Raw genomic sequence first — 20,529 nt, 5'->3', positions numbered from 1 at the left:
AGACGGGAAGTACATACATCTGAAAGCCTCCAAGAACCAATCTCGATATCAAGATTGCCTTGTTATTTTCATCATTTGCAACACGGCGAACGAAACATGGCTCATCTGACACGAGAAGAAGTCCTCAAGTCGGGTGAGGTGTCCGAAATATACAGAAAGGTAAGTACCATAAGCCCACCAGTCACTTCCTATACCACTTCATGACCATTCCTCCAGAACCCCAGCCCCCTGGCCCCTATCCCTCAACTCACATTCCACCCCAGGCCTTCACAGCCCGCCCATTCGAAACAACAGGCCCAGACTTCTTCGCCCACCGCGCCTCCCGCGCAGCCCACCTCTCGCAACTCCGCCACCTCTACCCCATCCCCGGTCCCATTCCTGAGCACGTGACAGAAAGCCTCCACGACGTGCCAACCCGAGATGGAGCCTCCATCCGCGTCAAAGTGTACCAGCCTGTGGCTGGTCCGCCGGAAGGCGGTAGCCCACTGATCATGATGTACCACGAAGGAGGCTGGAGTATGGGTGATTTAACGGATGAAGATATGAATTGTCGGATGTTTACGAGGGAGTTGGGGGCTGTTTGTGTTAATGTTGAGTATCGGTAAGAATGATCCCATTACCTACATCCCAGGTTTTTCTTATCCTTCTTTACGTTTCCGTTCCTCGTATACTTCTACTTCTTTTCCCAAGACACATTTACTCACGCACCCTCAGTCTAGCACCCGAGCACAAATTCCCAACCGGCATCCACGACTGCCACGACGCCCTCCTCTGGGCCATCAAAAACAGCGACGTACTCAACGCAACACCCACCCGCGGCCTCCTCGTAGGTGGCGCCTCAGCCGGCGGCAATATCGCCGCCGTCCTTGCCCTTCTCGCCCGCGACACATCCTTAAATCCACCCATAACAGGCCAATACCTCTGCGTCCCCGCCCTCCTGCCCCACACAAACGTCCCCTCGCACCTACTCCCCCTCTACCAATCCCGCTCAAACAACACATCCGACCCTGTCCTCAAAGATATGGCACCAGGATTCATCGAATCCATCTACGGGCCCGACGAGGGGTCTCCTCTTTGGGACCCGTTCAATCATCCAGATGGCCACGAGGACGTTGCAAAAGCCTTTTTCCAGGTTGGCGGCTTGGATCCGTTGAGGGATGAGGCGGTGCTTCATGATAGGAAACTGAGGGAGAGTGGGGTTTTGACGCGGTTTGATCTGTACAAGGGGTTTGGGCATATGTTTTGGACAAACTATCCGGAGTTGGAGGAGAGTAAGGAGTTTAGCAAGGACACGTTGGAGGGGGTTAGGTGGTTGTTGGAGAAGTAGGTGGGTGTTGTGGTTGTGCATGATTGAATTCATGTGAACACGATGCAGTATGAGCATGTCAACCTGCACGTCTCCTCACACACACACGCACACACACACACACACCCGAGCATATCGCAATTCAGCGATACCGACCAGTAGCATCACCCCACTGGTACCCGTTTCTCCAACCCCACTGCCCTCGTCTCTCGTTCCAATACCCCTGCATTCCAGGCGGGTTACCCATATGCCTCCAATGTCCCCAGTTGAAGTGCCCGTGAGGCACTTGAGCGAGGTCATCTGCTGTGATGCGATCTGAGCGGCGGTAGTCGGCCCAGCGGACGCCTCGACCTGTCATGCTGGGAATGGTGCGGGGGTGGGTTGCTGTGGGTTTAGTAACTTAGTGTAGTGTTTGTCAGGTGAGCTAGAACTTTGTTTGGTTGAAAGAGTATGGGTAGAGGGTTGGAGAGAGACACGCATGGGGGTAGTTATATAAAAGATGAGTGTGTGTTGGTAGGAGCGTGAAGTTGATGCTTGACGAATATGATGCGTGACTTCTACTATGGGAGATAGAGACAAGTCGACCGATGTGTTGTACATGCTTTCACGACTACGCAGAAAGCAGAGTTGTCGACAGTGGATGCAGTAACAGGGATTAAGGAGTACGTGTTCGAGAAATGATGATACGGAATGTGAAAGCTTGTATTGGGTACGGAAATACACTGTGGGTATAAAGCCATGCTAATGACGACCGTGAACCTGTAAGAAAGCCTTTGCTATCGCGAGCGTCGAAGAAAGTTGTACGGAATGCATATGCCTGAGAAAGTGGAAAATGCCTGTAAAGAAACAAGACCCAGACTACGAACCACCCCTTGGACTGCCCGAGGGCGCTTTGTTGACCAGACTAGAGAAGAAAGATCTCAGCTTCTCGTTGTCGTTGATGTTGGTGTCCTGCGTTTTGGGAGGTGGTGTTTCGGGCTCGTCTGATCGGTTGGCTTGACGGTCCTGGGGTGAGGTTAGTATATGTTCATGATCTCCTCGGGAGAGATGGACTTGTGCTTGACGTACCTGTAGCCTCTTTACCATTTCATCGGCGTTGACTTGAATTCCACCCATGTTGAATTGTACAGGACCAATATGCTCTTCAACAACTCCCGATGCGTCGTCGGTATAAGTCCTAGAGATTGATGGGTCTTGCTCTTTGCGCGCAGCCTTCATGGCAGCTTCATTCTCATCCTCCCGCCGCAGATTCTCAAGCACGTTGACTTGATCGGCGAGGAAGGCCTGTGGATCTTTGCTTGATACGTCGAGCCCGTTGGCTTGTTTCGCCAAGCTGGAAAGTGCGTAGTCTGACTCGGGGTTGCGAATCGTCTCTTCGTAGATTGAGGTCGCCGACGGGCCTTCCTCCTCCTCTTCCGCTGGCGCAACCTGTGTCTCTTCGCCGTTCGGTTGAGCTTCTCCGTCGACGGGTGCAGGTACTTGGCCGTTGGTCGGCCGCATGTGCTGGGGAATGTCGATGTCAACACTCCATTTCTCGCTGATGCCCTCCACATCGAAGCCTTCTCGTAATATACGGATCTTCGCCCATGAGTCCCAGTTGGGTGGAACCAGTACGCGATCGCGATCCGTCACATTGTGCCTAAGTTGCTCTTGTTTCAGCAAGGACTTGATGCCGAGTGTGGAGTGAATGAGCGTCCGCAAAGATCCCGGCGCCGTAGGCATTGTGTATACCAAGCTTGAGCCGTGCTTGAGAAGAATGGTGCGCATGTACTGGAGTATGAAGTCGAATTCCTCCTCCTTCCAGCCCCGCTCCTTCTCGAGAGTCTCGATTTTGTCTGCGTTCTGGCATACTACACACAGCGGTATGCCGAGTGGCTCGTCCCATTCTCCCGGGCCTAGTGGTATCTTCACGTTCTCCATGCTGCTACCTTCGGATGGGAGGTTGCGGCCCTTGTCTTGTAGGGTTTGGATGTTCTCCTCCAGAACTACTTTGGAGTTGTCATCGAGCGAGACGATAAGCGACCGCAGTACTCTGATCCAGTCGCGCAGCTGTCGTATCCACAGCCATGGGTGGTTCCAATCCAGGAGTATGACGATAAGCATGTGCGGGAGGGTTCGTGGGTTGAGGTACGGCTTGATCAAGGGCGTGAACGACGGCGATGGATTGGCGAGGAGGTAGAGCGAGAGGCGCGCAAGAGTATCTGGCTTTGTTAGCGATATATGTTGTTATGACCAGTGCCACTACACACCCTCGTGATCCGTGTCCAATACATCTTGGTACGTGTAGCCCAGGGCGAATTGGTTGGCGATGGGCGGCTTCCTGCCCCGGTCTGGCGGTCGCCTGTTGTTTGCAGAGTCTGTGGATACTGATTCAAGGAACTCTCGCTGCGTCTCTGGTGTTCCGCCTGGGATCGAGTATTAGCTAGATCCCCTATTCAGCGTGTCGTGGCCCTCACCCAGAACGAGTAGACTCTTTTCCGGCAGTCGCTTTCCACTCGAGATGTTGTCGAGCATGGGCTTCCATATTTCCTCTTTGTCCGTGTCTCTGCTGCCCGGTCGGTCGTGGCTGCCAGGGACGCGTGTGGGGAAGTTGGAGGTCCGACGCGCGCTCGCCATTGCGGAGGTGCTGCGGAGCTTGGTCGCTGGTGAAACGTGACGTGCCCGGGTGAGCGATGCTGCGTAGATGATGTACACAAAGTATGCGACGGATGCGGAAGGGCTAAGGCGGCACGGGGTGAATGTCTAGTGGGGTTGCGGTGTGCTTGTTTGGCCGCATGTTCGCTGGTACCTTTTCTGCAGGGATGCGGCTGCTGGCCAAGCCCGAGCTTCAAAAGTTCCAGCGGACTTGCCTGCCCTCCGACACGACATCTAGAATACTGCGCCAACATTTTTTCCGAGTCGCAGCGACATACAAGAAGCATTCGAAGATTCGCGATCCATGTCTGAACAGCCATCACAGCGCTAGTGGATCAGGAAGCGACGCCAAACCCACCCGCCGAACGCGCCTTCCTCACTTCTAACCTCACCACTACGTACACACCACGCCCACGATGAATTCAGTGCGCGCGATCCAGCAGCTCAATAAGCGCGAGCTCGAAGCGGGCATCAACCCAGAAGGTTCATGGCATACCGACTATCGCGACACAGCCTTCATTAACATCGGCGGCCTGCCCTTCGAACTTTCAGAGGGTGACATCATCACCATATTCTCTCAGTATGGCGAGCCGGTATGGGTCAAGCTTGCGCGCGACAAGGAGACGGGAAAGTCACGAGGCTTTGCCTGGATCAAGTACGAAGACCAGAGGAGCTGCGACCTGGCTGTGGACAACCTGGGTGGAGCAACCATTATGGACAGAGTCATCAGGGTCGACCATGCGCGGTACAAGCCTAAGGACGATGAAGACATGAGGGACAACACTATGGGGGACGTCGACCTCGACGCGGGCCATGAGTCTGATGGCGGCAGAAAGAAGCGGAGAAAGACAGAAAGCGAAAGCGACTCGGACGACGACCGACCACTACTACCAGAGGAGATTGAATTAGGGCGGCTTATGGAGAAGCTCGACGAGGACGATCCGATGCGCGATTCCATGATCAAGCGCCAACAAGAGAAAGTGGACGATGCTCTCAAGAAGCTGAAGAAGCAGAAGCGCAAAGAAAAGGAGCGGGCAAAGCGCAAGGATAGGCATAGTCGGAGAGACAGGTCGAGAGACAGGTCGAGAGACCGAGATAGGAGTAGGGACAGAAGAAGGATCAAGGAAGCGGGAGAAGGCGATGGGCATGACAAGCACTCACGCCGAAGGAGTAAAAGCCGCGACAGAAGTCCACGCGACGAACATAGACATCGGAAGTCAAGACCACGAGATGACTCGGAGGACAGACATCGTCGCCACCGGTCGGAACGGTCTCGAGATCGGAGCGAGGATTCCAGAGTGAGACGCGATCGGCATCGAAAGCGTGAGCGAAGGCGCTCAGGTTCCGACGGCGACGATGCAGGGCCCTCACGGCGGAAACCATCGCACTCACCATTACCATATCGCGCTCGTTCCCCCTAGTCGCCGGCTATACCCCTGTGATTGTCGGCACATGCTCTGTCGCTGTCTCAGTACTGTAGTATTATACATGAATATTTTATCATCGCTACGAAGTCGACTAGCTGGTTATGCCAAGCACTACGTTCCAACCAACAGCCTCCTGGCTACCATCTCAAGCTGCACTTCTACAAGCCCGCCTCTTCCTGCCGCTTCAAAGCCTTCGGTGACTATCTCCGTCAAACGCGTCAATCCACCCTGCTGTTCAAAGCGTTTTCCTCGGGACCAGGGCACAACCACCTCTATCTTCAGCTTCCTCAAACTGGATAGCTGGTAGACTGGCTCAAGCCTCAACCGCTTCTTTACCTCCTTCTTTGGAGCCAGCTTCACCGGCGCTGGCGCACGCGCAAAATCTGTGAGCCAGAAATAGTCCAACTCGAAGATTAGACTGCGGAGTCCAGTGCACTTGGCAGCTAGATCTTCACCCGTGGTTATGTACACCCTCTGATGTTTCAGGCCGTAGGCGAGGAGATCGCCATAACAGAGCATGCGCACGTGTTTGAAGCCATCGACAGCGGAAAGAAAATTCATCAGAGGAACCACATGCGTTATGCTGCTTTTCAAGACCGTGAAGCGTGTGCGGCGGATCCAGACAGCGAGTCCTTCCTTGTGTAATTGCTTGCTGGCAAAACATAAATTTGGGAGTGTAGCTGGCGCTACTGTCAGGGGCGAGATGTCCTTGTACGCCTGGACAAAGTATCGTGTTGAGAGGCCGTCCATTGCGTAATGATAGACCTTCTCACGTATCTCGAGCGGAAGCTGGAGAAAGCGCGGGAAGTAGTCTGGCACGTACTCTTCGCATTCCTCGGCCTTGGTAACGATGTCAGAGTGCGATGGCAGCACTTGAGGCTTGCGGGATCGAGGTTGATGGCGCACTTTGCGCTCGCTGTGTCGGGGTACATGGAAGATGTACTTTGGCTTCCTGGGTATCTTGTGACTGCTTTTTCCCTGGGGACTAGACGCAAAGGCGAAGCCGAAACCGAAACGCTTCGCAGCGCGATTAGCGGCTATCAGCAAATAGACGAGGTAGCAAAGTCGTCCCACCATCACCGCAGTGACGACTGCGAGAGCGACTCTAGAATTGAACTCCATTGCTTGTTCAACTAGAGTTGCCGAATCTATTGAAAGGAAAGTTGAAGTTAGAGGGAGAAAAGGGAGTAATTTATCATCTTGGAGATTGCTCAACTGATGGGTGAGCGGGAGTTAACTGTGCTCAAAGCTTGAGGCGCGTGTGGCAATAACAAACAGCTTCTCGCCTCAAACCTGAAGGTTTTAACAAACGAAGGGTTCGCAAACGAAGGGTTCACAAACGAAGGGTTCACAAGCATTTTGTGGCAGTAAGGAGCGTCTTGTAAAGAGCAATATAGGTGCCGACCCTCGATCAAAATACGAGCTAGAAAAAGTCAAATGCTGTATTAGATGCCGAGGGGCTTCGATCTACCAGCTGACTATCTATCTCAATACATTATCCTCTAACGAAGCGAATCCGCATCTTGCAATGCATCATAGTCTCAAAAGGCATTCGTCTCGTCTAACAAAAGCTGATCGGAATCGCCGTTCCCAACTCGCTAATTGTCAAGTTTTCACTACTGTCTCAACGGCTTCAAGTCCCTATTTCTTCCCTTCCTGTTGCCTTATCGACTGTTCATGTTGTAGCCCGGTAGACGTTCATCTCCGGGCAGCTCCCAGACCGCCTTGATCTGGCTCTGACTCGACAGTTCTGCATATGACTCCTCAGTCGATAGTTCGGCTTTATCGTTAAACTCTGCCACAGCGACTGGAGGCTCGTCTAAACGGGGAGCCACTCGTTTGCGTTTGTGGCGCCTGATGAAGAGTATCAACAGGGCGGTCAGAAGGCATCCTCCTAGAGCTCCACCGACTCCGGCGCCGATGGAAATTGCTTTGCTGTCGCTTTGGCCCGGATTGTCGGCTGGCGGGCTCGGAGAGGCTTGAGTTACGGACCCAGTACCAGTGCGCGATGGAGTTGGCAAAGGCGTGGTACTCGCACTCGAAATAGCGGATGAACTCAGTGACAGCGACGAACTACTCTCAACCCCTGTATACGGGCCTACAGTAGCACTCGTCAAGGTAAACACCGCCGTATCCGTTTGACAGCACCTCTGCCCCTCTGCCTCAGATTCACAGCAGTACTCTGCCTCCCTCCCGTATCCCTGCGAGCCACACTGCCACACCTTGACGCCATCAGCGCGAAAGTCATAGGCGCTAGAATTATTCGGCGTATCTTGATTGAGCTGACAGTTCTGTGGGCAGAGTGGGCTAGACCAGCTCCTATCCGTACAGGTGCCGCGTGCGTACTCCTGGCCGCTATCGCTCTCCGCACCACCCATAATGCAAAGGCCGTTTGTGAGACAGGCTGCGCGCGACCAGCAGCATCCTGTTACTTCCGCGTTGGGGTCGCATGGGACGTCGTGGGGTTGTGTGTCGCCGTTGGGTAGGTAGCAGATATTCTGGGGTGAAGCGAAGCGGAGTAGGAAAAATGCGAGAAAAAGAGTATGGTAATGCATGATGAAGAGATACAGGGAGCAAAGAAAAGGGAGTATGAGGGTAACAAGAAGCATATACCTGTGGGGGTCGTTACGGCCCCCATGTACTCAGCGTGAGCTGCATGCTAAGCGCCCGCAATCTGACAACACAGCTACGAGTCAGAAAAGCTTTTTGGACAGCCAAAATAGTGCCGCGAGATGGGGCGGAAGCTGATTCAGCGTAGAATCACTATCCAATCATTTATATTCGGGTATAATTTACCAACGCCGCCCCCATCCCTCCTTTCGCCATATCTATGCAGCCTGTTTCTGGCCGGTGACAGGGCATACAGCCCCATCTGCCGCACCCTCTACGCTCGGGTGTGTAGCGACCTTGTCCTTGTGGTGTCCAACTGTCGCCTTTGTGACTGGGCAGATGTCGCCGGCGTTCGCCTTGAGCATGTCTGGGTGGTCGGGAGGAAGCACGGTTGTAGCTGTGCCTACGATCGGGCAGAGAGCATCGTCCATCTCTTGGGCCTTGGTCGTCTTTACGTTCTTCTTAAGCGCTGGGCACGATGTAGCCTCGGTGCCTTGGGTGGGGACGGGAGGATGTGCGGAGAGGTTGTGGTGGTGGTCGCTTGTCGCGCCTACGACTGGGCACTGTGGATTGTATGTTAGCGATGTGCAACGATGTCCAGTGTATCTTTGAGTACGTACAACCTGACCATCCTTCGCTAGGTCGATAGAGGGGTGGTTGGGAGGAAGCACATCGTTTGTGGTACCAATCACGGGGCAAGACATGTTGATGGAAGTGTACTTGTTGGTGTTGTATTACAAAGGTTTGATGTAAGAGTTGTAAGAGTTGTAAGAGTTGTAGCTCAACAAGAAGTGAAGAGGGGTATCAAAGCGGTGTATATGGGCTTGCTAGCAAGCGCCAGACTCTTGCTGCACCTTGTATGGCCGCCTCGAAGCTACCCCAGATTTGCAGGGTTCGCGTCGCTAGCGCCTTTGTCATCGCCATCACGTGGCTGCTGATTGGATGGATAGCTCGAACTTGAGCTCCACAACGCGCGCCTTCCGAAGCTTCGAACAACAGCTAACCTTCTGCCTTGTTTCTGCTTCCAGACTATCTCGTCGCCAGTAGGTCTATCGGTCCTTGAGGCTTGGTAACGATTGCTTTTCGCGTATGAACACAACATCCAAACTTCCAATGTTGTGTTTGTTGATCATCGGCGCAAAATACACAGGTGATCAACACTGGCACAAATGAGAGCCGGTAAGCACCAAACTTAGAAGCTCAACATATATCTAGACCATTGTGACAGCGGCATCGAAATGACAAGAATCAACTCAAGGTCCATTCGCGAAAGCTTCATACCCAATGGTATTTTGCTAAATATTACTAAGGACACTAATAGCACCCCTCTAGGTGAATATATCAGGCTCAGGTAGAGCGAGAGCCTTCGTACACTCGCTCTCGATATCAATGCGCGCTTTCACTTCTGCCATATCTTGTTCATTCAACTCAACCATCGTCCCACGTACACGTCCCCTCCAACATCCCCATCGGCGAACCAGCTCCACTTGGATACCGCGCTCCGGATGCCGCCGAACGAGGAAGCTCTTCATCATCCACTTACTGACATCCTCGAGCACATCTAGATCCTTCTCCTCACCGCCTCGAGACGGCCGCATGTAGATGCCGTCGATGTACACTTCCTCCAAACGAGGGCAGTATAATAGCGTCCCCAGCTTGAAGCGGTCAATGACTTTAGCAAGAGGAAGTGCCTTGCGCTTCCAGTCAGTATCCTCATTGCTGACAGTCACCTTGTCCACATGGAAAGTCATATCCAGCTTGCGAAGGTTCTTGCAAGCGACGGCCAAATCCAAGCTCGGATTCGTGAGTGCCTTATTAAAGATGCGCTGGTGGTTGAACCAATGCATGTGCGGGAAGTTGAGATGCTTCACCGCGATCTCGCCGCCGCCACCGGGAATCGCCTTGAGGAACTTGGTGAACCAAGTCGCAATCTTGAAGTTGGTGTTTCTGAAGATATACTTGAGATCGAAGCGCTCGGTCCGCCGCAGCATCAGGACGAGAACTTCCTCATGCATCCTGTGGCTCACGAACGCCAGATTTGGTAGCCATCCTTTGGGACATCGACCAGTACCAGCATCCGGGAACACGTTGGTATTCTGGTTATCGCAAGCGATGAGCACTTTGGGATAGTCCCACTTGCAGCATGGATTGCTGAATTCGTCGAAGTGCTGATGCTTGCTCAGGCGACCATCATCACGCTCCATCAGAGCATACTCGTGTATGATAGACTCGCGGAGCTCTCCGGGAAGATCGAGGAACTTCTGGAACCAGTCCGGACAGACATACGTAACGTACTCAGCTACCGCGGAAAACTCGCGGAAGGCCGCGATCTTCGGGTCATTCCAATCATCGAAGTCGTTGGTATATTCCAGATACGAGCAGCATGTGGTGCAGAGATCGTGGAGGATGAACTCCAGAACATCTTCGAACATGTCTTCGAACTTATCCATATAGGTTACAGCGGTTGGGAAGGCGCGCCATTCCTCAATGCCGTGTATGTGCGCGGACTCGTCCACGCAATAGTTACACAGGCACTGGTCAGCCCAACCATCCCAGGCTTCCGAGTTGGAGCAGTCATGGAGATTGTCCCACGCTTGCCAGAATTGGGCGGTCTCGAACGCGGCAACCATGTCGAAGAAGATGACATCTTCAATTGGGGTGTATCCCATGTGACGATACACGGTCAGCAGAGCGTCAGGCAGAGGCGGTCCAGAGAACATGTCCATCGGTGCAGGGTCGTAGGCATGCTTCATGGATCGCATACCGGCTCTTGCCATTCCAAAGAACTCGATCTCAGCTGATGTCTTGTATTCTGCATGCCGAGTGTACGCCATGCATGCATTGGCCATATCCAAGAAGACACTGTCCTCAGTGGTGAACGTGTCATCCCAGTTGTCCACGGAGTCGTATTTGCTAGTGTACTGGATGTAACCCTCGGCAGCGATCGTAATATCTTGGAAGGCCGAAAGAAGTACGGGGTTCTCAACCTGCTGTTCGAAAGCGGACTTGTTCTTGGGCGTCTTCAAGAAAGATAGGTAGGCTCTGTGGACCTCCTCCTAGTAGCCATTAGTATGGCTCACGAAAGTAATGACTCCAAGAGACTCACTGATATGGGATAGTCATTAAGCTTAACCATGATTGTTCTAAGTATATCAGGGATATGAAGCGTCGAAAAAGTCCAAGGCTTTGGAGTTGAGTGGAGTGGTCCGTTGGAGAATGGCAGTGCCCCTAGAGAGCTGGGCCTGATATAGATCGAGGAGAGAGTGCTAGGCAGAAGGAGGCCCTCTAGGAGGAGCAGGGGCGTTTTTGCATTCACTGCATCGTATACTAGTCTGTGCAGTCTTGCCCCTTCGCAGAACAGGCACGAAGACCGTGGTTATCTAAGGCGGGGGCAAAAGCACTCAGGGGTATGCTGCGAGTCCTCTCCGACCAGCTTGTTGTTGACAAACTAAGTAGATGGCTTGCATAGTAGCCGCACACAAATCATTGCTTGAAACAAGACACATCAAGTCATAGTTCGATTGGCGTGCTTCGGAAGTTGTCATATCCCGCATCGCTGGATTTCGTTTGATCAAGAGTTCAGCGAGTGAACAGATTGAACTACCACGTAGACTGAACCCACACGTTCCTGGCTATGCCTTGAATCGAGAATTCTAATGAGGGGCACCAAGATATCACTAACTCATGATTTCACAAGACTGCAAGAACTACAATGATGATGGTTGCGAGTATAGACATTACTAATTCATCTTAATAGCCTACTCGACTACAATTTCGCCCTCTTGCTTCATATCACGACTGCTTGCTCCCACCCAGACGGCATATCGGCCCCTCTGAAGCTCCCAAGCCTGAGCCGTAACGTTCCAGACACTCAGATCGCGTCGGTCCAAAGTAAACTCGACCTCTCGGCTTTCGCCAGGCTGCAACAAACCAACGCGTTCGAAACCTCGAAGCTGCTTCGCCGGCGCATTTGGTACGCCCAAATATAGCTGCGCTACTTCGTGGCCAGCGACCTTGCCGGTGTTGGTAATAGTGACTGTGGCGCGGTACAAGACTTGCCATAGCCAAGGGTGACCTCCTTGTACAATTGGCACAGATGTGGACGGGAAGGCAGCGAGACTTGCATTCGCCACAGGCTCAACTGTCATGTTCGCATAGCCGAATGTCGTGTACGAAAGTCCGTAACCAAACTCATACTGCGGTGTGATATTCTGTGCGTCAAAAGCGCGGTAGTCGATGTACAAACCCTCGGTGAAGTCCGACTGCAAGAATGCCGGGATGGAAGGGTCTAGAGTCGAATTGAGAAGGTGGCCGTAATCGGACTCTTGCTTTGCGACGGTGTAGGGTAAACGTCCGGATGGGTTCACATCGCCGTAAAGAACGTCGGCGATAGCGTTACCGCTTTCCTGACCAGGAACACCCGCGAAAAGGACGGCGGTGACGTTGGGGTGGTCAATCCATGCGTCAACGGTGCGGATGCCGGCGGAGTGCAGTACAACAACCGTGTTTGAGCAGTTGGTTGCAACGTTGTTGACAAGCTGGTCGCTGAACTCATCTGTAAGAGAAGTGCGATCGAAACTTTCCGAAGCGTATGCGTTGATGAAGACGAGGCATGCGTCAGCATTTGCGTACACGGTCGGGTTCACTCCAAAGAAGTCCCATCGTACAGTTCCGCGGTCCGCAATTACGCGATTCTGAATGGCGTTGAAAGGGCTGATAACGTAAGGCGGAGTACTGGAGCCTGATCCGCCTGCCGTAATGAGGGTGCCGTTGAGCGTGTTCCAGCCGAAATTCTCTTCATAGCCACCACCGAATCGAGATGGGTTGTTCCATGGCTGGGACTTTACTTCAGCATCGTAGCCGTAGATGTTCAAGAAGCGGGGGTGTTGGAGTGGTAGAGTGTTGTTGACGTTCTTAACCAGCACGGTTCCGGCAGCTCCGATCTCTCGGATGAGAGATGCGTGGTCTTCGCGCACGTCAACGATTTCGTGTTCGACGTTGTATGGGTAGACGGCGTTCTCGGGGAATCCCTCATCTTGGTTGAGATAGAACCAGGCTGCGAGTAGTCTTGTGTTCATGTCATCGAGCCTCTCTGTAGTAACGGATCCGTTGTTAACCGCATCGGTAAGGTTCTCGCCCCAGAATTTGGCAACAGGCATCACCACATCGAGACCGGCATTGGCTGAAGCGACACCGGCGTGCTGCGCATCCCAGTCAGATACCACGAAACCCTCGAAACCCAACTCTTCCTTCAAAATTCCGTTCATAAGCTTGCTGTTCTGGCATCCGTATGAATTGTTGATTCGCTGGTATGAGCACATCAGCGAACCGGCTCCTTCACGCAGGGCATCCATGAATGGCCAAGCATAGAGCTCGTGAAGTGTGCGATCGTCCACATTCGAAGAGACGGCCTCGCCTTCGTCACCAGGGCGTCGCCTGTACTCTTGTTCTTGCGCAAGCCAATGCTATTGATACGATCAGCCAAAACTCTCATCGTATTTACGATGTCGCTTACCTTTGGTGTAGCGATCACGCCCTCTTTCTGTGTACCTCTGGTGATGAGACCACCGCCAATACCAGCAAGATACGGGTCGGCACCGAGACCTTCCCAATTTCTACCGCCGCGCGCGACTCTTCCAATAGGGCCGATGAATGGGCCGAGAGCAACATGAATGCCCTTTCCTCTGTACTCTCTACCGAGAGCATGGCCATATCTGAGCATGAGATCTCGATCGAACGTAGCTCCAAGATGAATGCCAGCAGGGAATGAGGAGACAAATTCTTGTCCTCGCACGCCGGCAGGTGCATCCGCGAAACATAGCTCTGGGATCTGAAGACGAGGTACAGCTCCCGTTTGGCCTACGCAAGGACCGGAGACGCCATGTGTGAGGTTCGACTTCTCCTCTAGCGTCAATTGTGCCACGAGGTCTCTCGCTCGAGCATATGCGGATGCCCAAGAAGACGAGGTTGTTCCATTACCGACAGCTGTCTATTGTTAGTCCTTTGACTTTCGATCATGACCAAAACACTCACGGGTCGGGTATACTGGCGGACTAAGTCCGTATAATGGAACCTCCGACTCATTGGTGTATCCTTGCGAGACCGCTAGATTTGGCAATAGAGCGAAGCTCACCGCAACTGCGCTGGAGTATCTCATCCTGCAAAACTCTCGTCTGCAACACGATGAAAGCAGTCCTTGGATTCACGGGTAGCTAAATACTTCCGAAAATTCTGCATCCGTCTCGCGATCTACCCACGTCATTCGGGATTCCACCGGAATACCATATGGGCCTCGTGACGAGCCATCCGCAATGCTACCGTTCTCCCCAACCGTTCTCCGCATTTTGCCTTGGCGGAGAGGGGAGAGCGGATACAAGTGTCGATGGCTGCTGGATGGAGGATGGTCGGCACGACTGGCGATTGCCGACAGGCTAGCTTCGCCGACGATTACCCAGATGCTTCTTCGCATCGCCCCGCTCTGTATTCCATGAAAGCACAACATCTCCATCTCAAAGGTCTTGCACACTGTAGTACTGCAATTCAAAGCCGTCTTCATTCGTAACGGAGAAGACCTTGATCGATAAGACGAAAACGTTTGCATGGCCGGCTTTCACACAGACTCACCTACCTAGGTATTCATCATTCCGCAGGCATGAATCAAATTCACGGTCGAAGCATCGCAATGCTTGGCCTGGCCATGATGCTTTTACATTAGCACCGAGAACTCGTCATCCATGTTTTCCGGGCTTTCGCTGTCGGAAGTCGGATCATGAAGTAGCCCCGGATAACAATCGCCCGAACCCCGAAGCGATTTAGCGCGTCGTGCTTACCTAGGTAGGCCGTGCAGATATTCCAAGGTTGCGACCTCAGCCAAATGTTGGCGGCATCATAGCGGCACGGTCGTTACTTATGGAGCAGCCTGGCTATATGGTGACGGAACCTTCCGGAAAGCGTTGATAGCGTTGCTACAGTTCCCGGGTCTGACGCCCGTTTCAGCCTGACAATGGCGACGCCTTGGTGCCTCAGGTTCTGTCTCAAGACCGCCAACACGTGGAGAAACATGCATCACCCCAGCCGTTCCTCATTATCGGAACGTCACAACTGTCAATGCGCGTGGACGCATTCCTCTTACGGCGGATCACAACATTCCGTGGGAAATCTTCGGGTTTGCTGGCCAATTGCTGAGCTGCGATGGCATGAACGCTTGAACAATGAGCTGTGAGGCGAGAAGCAAGGGTACAAAGAGAGACCAGTGCTCCAGAAGATTCTTCTGCCTTATGCTCAGGTACGGGTCGGAGCCAGAGCTCCGCGTGGAAGAAATGGTGGCGCGTTGACATCGCAGGTCTTGAATCAGGTCTGCCTGCACGCTCAGGCACCACCAGCCACCCTGCACCTCAGATGTTTCCACCCCCACTCAAGCTGCACAAGGCATCACATCAAGGCACCCGGCTCCTGAGGCTCCGAACTTTATTGACAATGTGACGTTTGCCTCAATAACGATACTGCATCCGCTCGTGCAAACGGGTTTTCTTTTCGTGCCTACCACTCACTCGTTTAGACACCACTTACTTTCATTTTAGCGCTCTGTGAGCAGCTGCCAGCTGGACTGTGCTTATACTTTGCATCCATTTCATCTCGTATTCTTCATCAATTCTTGTACGAGAATGGGATATGGCAAATCGATATTGCTGTCAATAAGGGTCCTAGCCCTGATCGTGGCAATGGGAGTGCTAGGACTAGGTGCTTGGTGTAAGTGTTCATCTTTCAAACAAGAACATGGAAAAATGGTGCTAATCATTTCAATTAGCCCAGTTCATCATTCGCGATATGAAGAGTCGTGGTACCGGGATCATGGACGCGCTTCAGCCAGAGGCTCAAATGGCGGAGTATTGGAAAGAATACTTTGCTACGGTGTACAAAGGCGCCATCAAGATCTGGATCTCAGTCGCGGCTGTACGTGCAACAGTCATCGATCAATACCGTTGTACTAACATGCAGGCAGGCCGGCTTTGCTTCGCTTGCGGGCATGGTAATCGTCTTGACAGCCATCATCCAACGCCTGCGCATACCCTCAGCGGCCCTTATCCCCATCGAATGCCTGTGCATGTGCGCCATGGCAGTCGCTCTCGGCGTTTCTCTCAGCTTCAACATGAGTCTCGAGACTTTTAGCGAAACGCGTCTCGACACGGCGGCGAACCCAAACCTCATGATGTTCGCGATCCTGGTCGATCTTAGCCGTGGTTACACCATCGCAGCCGGAGCAGGATGGTTCCTCTTCTTGATCACATTCATCACCGCGACGATCGACGCGTGCCGTCGCGCCCGAGAGAAGGAGAGCTGTTCATTCGAACCCACTGCATCGGCACTCGGCATGGGTTTCCACGGATACGACGCTGTTGTTCCACCTCCTTCACGCAGTCGCGTCCCAACGATGTATGATCCGCGTGTACCATCAATCCTGATCGACCCGAATGCACACGGAAGGGCGTCGGTAGCTAAAGACATCGAGATGGGACGCGCGGACTCTGTTCTCAGCCACGAGGGCAGGATTTCGCAAGAGTTTGAGAAAGAAATCTCTGGACCGCTGAGCTTAGAAAGACCACAAAAGGTGCAGCAGATGCGACCTTCACGGCCATGGAGCGAAGTACATAGGGCACCGAAGGCTGATGAAGTGATACACGCCATTTAGACATTATAGGATCATGACCACAGCAGATAGATTAGTCAAGTCGACACTCGCTTACATAGAAGAATGAAGTATACAAGACAAAGAGTGTCATAACGAGAACTACCTTGAGAGAGGGAAAGACCATTCAAGCTCGAGGGCAAGAGCTACACGACGGCCGGAAGAGAGCAAGTCGCGTCGCCTAATCACATGACCGCGTCTCTAGCGCGTTTTCTTAGCGCGACGCGCACTCCCTGCGTCATCGCCACGAGCAGTACAATCCGAACTCCAAATCCAACGTCTTGCACCTTATACGTCCGAACCCATCCCCTCCCAACATACAATGGCAGGTTTCACAAAACGAGGCGGCGCCCGAGGTGGCAGCAACTACAAAAAGACTTTCACAAAGAAACGATCCTCACCCGACGCTGACGACGACAACGCGCCGCGCGCAAGCAAGAAGACCAAATCCGGAGACGACGACGAGGAATCGGTACCAGTGGTCCCGGAGCTGAAGACGGATGATAACGGCGATGCATATGTTGGTGTGAGTAGCCACGGCCAGGGGAAACCGAGGACAGTGGGCAGAAGAGTGCTGACGAGAACGTCAGCTCAACGCCAGCGGCAAACGACGCGTCACAGTTAGCGATTTCAACAAGAGTACTCTTGTTAGTATACGGGAGTACTACGTTACTGATGCTGGAGAGACGAGGCCGGGGAAGAAGGTATGTATCCGTTCCATCTTTCCCTTCTGCTGTTTTAGAGGAATGACTTGCTAACGCGGGGTTTTCATTCAGGGCATCTCGCTTACAATCGATCAATACAACGCTCTACTCGCATCGGCACCGCTTATCGAATCTGCGCTCGCCAAGAAGGATATACAGGTCGTACGGCCGGATTATGAGGCTGATCTGAGTGCGAAGGCTGAGGATACGAAGGAAGGACACGAAGAAGAGGCAGAAGAGGACGAGGATGAGAGTGCGAAGAAGGCTGCGGATGAAGAAGATGACGATGAGTGATGACTGGACATTTAAAACGGAATTGTTGGACTGCTGTCCGATGTACAACTAGGGGCACAATGGAGTTCCGGGCAATGGATATATACTCTATCAAGGTCATCGGCGTTGTAATTTACATCAGACATACTGGGAATTGTTGCCCTTGCCCTATTCCTATGCTCTGAACAACAAAGCCTGAACCAGATGGAAGCAAAACAATATCTGCACCTAGACCATCACCTCAACACGTGCAGCCAGCTTCGAGACATTGAACGTATGTTCTCTAAGTGCACAGACATGCCATCAATATGACGGTACACCATCCCTGTATCTTCCAAGCCGGCCCACCAAAAAGTTCACTCGTACAGCCTGCCTTTACGTAGTTGCCCACTCGCGAACTCCGCTTCATCCTCAACACTTTTGAGTACCACGTAGCCAACATCGCTTTCCGGCTTCGCATCCGCAATCTGCACTTTCATCTTCCGCAGAAGCCGGCTACGCTCAGAGCCGTCGAGGCCGCTGCCGCCTTCAGGAACTTTGACGTATGGGTTGTCGCGTGTGAAGGCTGAGATGTATGTGAAATAGTCTGGTGCCAGTGTTGTCAAGTAGATGGCGATGTTCAGGATGCCCAGAAGGAGTAATACGGTGGAGGCGAAGAGTTGTGTGATGATCCAAGCGGTGTTCTTTTGGTAGACAGGGAACTTGGTGGAGAAGGTTGCATTCGCCGGAATCAACCAAAATCCACCGGCAGTGGTGTCATCAAAGATTATCTGTGGAGGGATGTCGTAAGGGTTCCACGCCGTGGCTGAGGACGAAAACGCACCAGCTTGCCACCAAGTATTCAACCAAAGGCTGAGCCGTTCCGATACTAGGTCATCTTCGTCGCGCTGGGTTGTTTGCACAGCATACTGTAGCCCGGAAAAGAAGGACCACGTCGCTTTCCCCCCTGAAGTTATAAATTTCCTCAAACTCTTGGTGTCGTTTGCGAAGCAATGAAGACGGCTGTGAAAGGGGTCTTCACATTCCTTTGCTTCAGATAGTGTCGCCCAGCTACGGCGAACCTTTTCAACCTCGCAAATATTTTCTCGACAGAATATGTGGGCATCTACTTTGATGAGATGTGGAGCACATTGATACACATCCGCCAGACCATCTCTCGAACTCGGGAGCCAATATTTGGGTTCATGAAGTCCAAACATGAACTGTATAGGCCGACCATCGGCTTCTGAAGCGCTGACATTAGAGCGGGTATCGTTCTCAGCCCCAATCCTGAAGAATATGGCATCCCCATCTGTCCATCCAGAAAGGGATACGCTAGTTTCTTGAGGAAACGGGAAAAGTTGATCAAAAGGGTCCGAGGCCTCGAAGTTGATGCTTGGATACAAGTTGGGAAAGTACAAGTCAAGATGTTCGAGAATTTCGACCACATTCCCAGTGAATCGTGACTTGCAATCCAGAGATATATATTGATGTACGACAACGAAAGTCGAGTTTGAATTGGGTGCGAGGCCTTGAGTATTAATTCCGATCAAAGAGGTGTAGCTCTCATTGGCCACCGTAGAACTCCACTCTGCCTCGACTTGATCAGGGAAGTCTTGCCCTTTTTCTACGTCCTTAATCCGTGGAATCTTGGGACGATTCCATAAGTCCAGCGGGCTGAGTTGAGTTCGTTGAGGGGTCATAAGGCTAGCTGTAAGTATGTCCTGGTTTTCAAACCGCATAAGATTCGGGTCCGGATTTGTGTGATGGATGGTGCCTGCAGTGTATATTGTATTTGTAGTCTCCTGGAGAAGTCGCAACGAACTTTGCCCACCTATGGGTGACAAAGCCCATAAGAACAGGATGAGAACAGAGATCAAATCCAAGGATCGGATACTGATGGCTGTACTGACGGCGGACACGAAGCTTTGACTTCCAAGATACTTTTCGAGCGCCTGTTGAGCACCATAAAAGTTAATTGTGGTTCTACGGAGGCAGTTCAGTCATCATTGCAAAGAAAGCAGTGGAAACCATACCTCAACAGTTGTCCCTCGTTCTGCACACCTGACTGCAAAGTTTCTCAGAGAACGGCCACCGAGCGCAGCGTAGACGAGTGGGTAAACAGTCGGGCCCACATTCATGGCACCCTGGACAAGCTTGCCGCGTTCGGACAGAGGCTGTCCGTCAAGCCGCCATGCCGTTATCGCCAACACTTCTTGATGTTAGCGGCAGATGCTTGTGTGGATCTCCATCCTCTCGACCCACTCACCGATGAACGCGAATGGAAACAGCACCAAAAAACAGTCCCCAGAATAGTAGAGCGCTGAGACGCCTTTCAATCGCTGCGAGGCCTCTGGCCAGCCTTGCAGAAGTGATTCCTCTCGCGCTTTCACTTCTCCGTCCCCTTTGATTTGGCAGAGCTCGATCGCTGCATGAGTGGATGCGATATTGCTTGAACGCTTAAATAGCGAGGATAGCCATGTAACTAGATGCATGATGCTCATGTTAAGGGAAGATACGCTTGTAGTCAGGCTGAGGAAAGCACTCAGACTTAAGGGTTCACGCGCGGCCTTTCAGCCTACTCTTGGCAAAGTCAAATGGGGAGGCAATACTGGCCAGGCTAAATGCATGGCGTCTGAGCCACAGTAGCAACACGGGAGAGTAGCCAACCCACCCTCGTGTAAGAGTTCGTACTCGCCTTATCAGCTAACGTTGATCCCAAAGACTGGTGACCAAAAATAGCATTGTCAGGAATATCGCGGAAGCCTTTAATATGCCTGAAGAGCACATCATGACTTTGTATTGTGTCGTCATAGCTGCGACAGCGAATGTTAGAGTGCAACCACTCAGCCTTGTTGGGGCTGGAGGAATTGATCAGCGTATAGCCTCATAGCATCCGGGGTAGCTGCA

The 20,529-nt window shown here is 52.5% G+C and overlaps 10 protein-coding genes across 10 annotated transcripts; 4 read left to right on the top strand and 6 right to left on the bottom strand.

Moving 5' to 3' along the window:
- Nucleotides 1-96: 96 nt before the first annotated feature.
- On the top strand, nucleotides 97-1,327 carry J4E87_001319 (uncharacterized protein; the record flags this gene model as incomplete). Its single annotated transcript, XM_049372965.1, has 3 exons — nucleotides 97-159; nucleotides 264-601; nucleotides 715-1,327. 3 exons carry the CDS (start codon nucleotides 97-99, stop codon nucleotides 1,325-1,327), a joined length of 1,014 nt encoding a protein of 337 aa, XP_049237623.1.
- An 837-nt stretch (nucleotides 1,328-2,164) lies between these two features.
- Nucleotides 2,165-3,922, bottom strand: J4E87_001318 (uncharacterized protein; the record flags this gene model as incomplete). Its single annotated transcript, XM_049372964.1, has 4 exons — nucleotides 2,165-2,311; nucleotides 2,375-3,507; nucleotides 3,556-3,711; nucleotides 3,763-3,922. The coding sequence occupies 4 exons, from the start codon at nucleotides 3,920-3,922 to the stop codon at nucleotides 2,165-2,167; spliced, it is 1,596 nt and encodes a 531-aa protein (XP_049237622.1).
- Nucleotides 3,923-4,356: 434 nt separating this feature from the next.
- J4E87_001317 (uncharacterized protein) lies at nucleotides 4,357-5,361 on the top strand (the record flags this gene model as incomplete). Its single annotated transcript, XM_049372963.1, has 1 exon — nucleotides 4,357-5,361. The coding sequence occupies one exon, from the start codon at nucleotides 4,357-4,359 to the stop codon at nucleotides 5,359-5,361; it is 1,005 nt and encodes a 334-aa protein (XP_049237621.1).
- A 117-nt stretch (nucleotides 5,362-5,478) lies between these two features.
- On the bottom strand, nucleotides 5,479-6,489 carry J4E87_001316 (uncharacterized protein; the record flags this gene model as incomplete). Its single annotated transcript, XM_049372962.1, has 1 exon — nucleotides 5,479-6,489. The coding sequence occupies one exon, from the start codon at nucleotides 6,487-6,489 to the stop codon at nucleotides 5,479-5,481; it is 1,011 nt and encodes a 336-aa protein (XP_049237620.1).
- A 1,706-nt stretch (nucleotides 6,490-8,195) lies between these two features.
- Nucleotides 8,196-8,681, bottom strand: J4E87_001315 (uncharacterized protein; the record flags this gene model as incomplete). Its single annotated transcript, XM_049372961.1, has 2 exons — nucleotides 8,196-8,540; nucleotides 8,598-8,681. 2 exons carry the CDS (start codon nucleotides 8,679-8,681, stop codon nucleotides 8,196-8,198), a joined length of 429 nt encoding a protein of 142 aa, XP_049237619.1.
- A 624-nt stretch (nucleotides 8,682-9,305) lies between these two features.
- J4E87_001314 (uncharacterized protein) lies at nucleotides 9,306-11,113 on the bottom strand (the record flags this gene model as incomplete). The annotated part of the gene is made up of 2 exons (XM_049372960.1): nucleotides 9,306-11,033; nucleotides 11,084-11,113. 2 exons carry the CDS (start codon nucleotides 11,111-11,113, stop codon nucleotides 9,306-9,308), a joined length of 1,758 nt encoding a protein of 585 aa, XP_049237618.1.
- Nucleotides 11,114-11,735: 622 nt separating this feature from the next.
- J4E87_001313 (uncharacterized protein) lies at nucleotides 11,736-14,134 on the bottom strand (the record flags this gene model as incomplete). Its single annotated transcript, XM_049372959.1, has 3 exons — nucleotides 11,736-13,442; nucleotides 13,493-13,962; nucleotides 14,011-14,134. The coding sequence occupies 3 exons, from the start codon at nucleotides 14,132-14,134 to the stop codon at nucleotides 11,736-11,738; spliced, it is 2,301 nt and encodes a 766-aa protein (XP_049237617.1).
- A 1,694-nt stretch (nucleotides 14,135-15,828) lies between these two features.
- Nucleotides 15,829-16,666, top strand: J4E87_001312 (uncharacterized protein; the record flags this gene model as incomplete). Its single annotated transcript, XM_049372958.1, has 2 exons — nucleotides 15,829-15,930; nucleotides 15,980-16,666. 2 exons carry the CDS (start codon nucleotides 15,829-15,831, stop codon nucleotides 16,664-16,666), a joined length of 789 nt encoding a protein of 262 aa, XP_049237616.1.
- Nucleotides 16,667-16,985: 319 nt separating this feature from the next.
- J4E87_001311 (uncharacterized protein) lies at nucleotides 16,986-17,661 on the top strand (the record flags this gene model as incomplete). The annotated part of the gene is made up of 3 exons (XM_049372957.1): nucleotides 16,986-17,189; nucleotides 17,254-17,367; nucleotides 17,440-17,661. The coding sequence occupies 3 exons, from the start codon at nucleotides 16,986-16,988 to the stop codon at nucleotides 17,659-17,661; spliced, it is 540 nt and encodes a 179-aa protein (XP_049237615.1).
- Nucleotides 17,662-17,996: 335 nt separating this feature from the next.
- J4E87_001310 (uncharacterized protein) lies at nucleotides 17,997-18,745 on the bottom strand (the record flags this gene model as incomplete). The annotated part of the gene is made up of 2 exons (XM_049372956.1): nucleotides 17,997-18,642; nucleotides 18,702-18,745. 2 exons carry the CDS (start codon nucleotides 18,743-18,745, stop codon nucleotides 17,997-17,999), a joined length of 690 nt encoding a protein of 229 aa, XP_049237614.1.
- Nucleotides 18,746-20,529: the final 1,784 nt, after the last annotated feature.

This window comes from Alternaria ethzedia (assembly GCF_023757985.1).
Source record: "Alternaria ethzedia strain BMP 0044 chromosome Unknown scaffold_2, whole genome shotgun sequence".
NCBI lineage: Eukaryota > Fungi > Ascomycota > Dothideomycetes > Pleosporales > Pleosporaceae > Alternaria > Alternaria ethzedia.
Note: the sequence above shows the minus strand (reverse complement) of the source record. Positions and strands in the feature narration are given on the sequence as shown.